The following is a 1,142-nucleotide window of genomic DNA, read 5'->3' as shown; positions in this document are numbered from 1 at the left end:
TGCCGTGGGAGGGAGGGGGCTCGCCCGGGAACATTCCTCCTTCCTGACAGGTGTGACTTCCCGGAGCTCAGAGAGGATGAGCCACAGCCCGACAGACGGGATCGCCTCCACGAAGCGCCCAGGCCCGTGGGGACAGCGGGGCTGGCCAGGCCGCAGGGGAGCCTGCAGGGCCCGGGAAGGCGTCCTCTTGTGGGGGTGCTGGTGTTTGGGTCAGAAGCCCCAACCCCACGCGACCTCGGCTTTTTGCGGGGCGGACGTCCACCGAGATGGGCTATGCGGTCGAGTCACCCATCTTGGTGACTCAGAATCTTGCCACACTTAGAGCCCAGTGAGGAAGGCCCTCTTCACTCTGTGGATAGGTGGCAGCGTCAGCGAGTCTGCTGAGGGCTGAGTTCACCTCTGCCCCAAATGAATGAATGGCCATGGTCATGGGTCACCTGCCTTCCTCTATGTAAATCCTAGGGAAGCAGTTCTGGCTGGATAGAATGGAGCATGACTGTGTGGTACCTACTAGTATCTGACAGGCGGACACGATGAACCTCAGGCGGAATGTGGGTAAAGAACTGAAAAGGTTGGATCCAAGGAAGAAGGCAAAGTGGCACAGGGTGTTCATCAATGTGCAGTGACCGAGGATCCTGAGGTCCCACCGCCATCTACCAGCCTGGGGCTGGGGGGACACACACAACGGAGATCTCTTTACGGTTCCACAGGCGAGGCCTCCGGCGGCAGAGGGCTCGGTGCCGGTGCCCACGTGCAGTGGTGTTTTCATTAGCCCTGGCTGCCGGGCTAGGAGACGCATCGCTGGCCTGTCTTCACGGCGCTGCGTCCCCCTCCCCCTTGTCTTTATAATGCTACAATGAACATTGGGGTTGTATATATCTTTTTGAGTTAGTTTTTTCTTTTTCATCAGAAAAATACCCAGAAGTAGCTCCGTCGACGCGGCCCACGGTAGGCGTCGCCCGCCCGCACGTTCAGTGGAAACGGTGCCCCTTGCGTTCTGCCAAGCGCTGTGGCTTCTGAAGCGGAAGCTGGGCCCCAGCCGGGCGGCGAGTTAAATTCACCCCCGGGAAGCGAGTGGGTGTCAGGGAGGCGCTGGGCCCGCTAGGACAGCGCTAAGGAGGCGGCCGGACGGCGGGGGCCGC

General features: G+C 60.7%; 1 protein-coding gene across 1 annotated transcript in view; it reads left to right on the top strand.

Annotated features, from left to right (window-relative positions):
- The first annotated feature begins 533 nt into the window (after positions 1-533).
- The window catches only part of ARL16 (ADP ribosylation factor like GTPase 16), a 1,993-nt gene continuing 1,384 nt past the window's right edge, over positions 534-1,142 (top strand). Inside the window, exons 1-2 of the mRNA XM_006753064.2 lie at positions 534-555; positions 911-948. Coding sequence (XP_006753127.1) covers positions 534-555; positions 911-948 — 60 coding nt within the window. The remainder of the gene's footprint in view (positions 556-910; positions 949-1,142) is intronic.

Source organism: Myotis davidii, unplaced genomic scaffold, assembly GCF_000327345.1.
Source record: "Myotis davidii unplaced genomic scaffold, ASM32734v1 scaffold211, whole genome shotgun sequence".
Classification (NCBI taxonomy): Eukaryota; Metazoa; Chordata; class Mammalia; order Chiroptera; family Vespertilionidae; genus Myotis; species Myotis davidii.
This window is presented reverse-complemented; position numbering and strand designations above follow the sequence as displayed.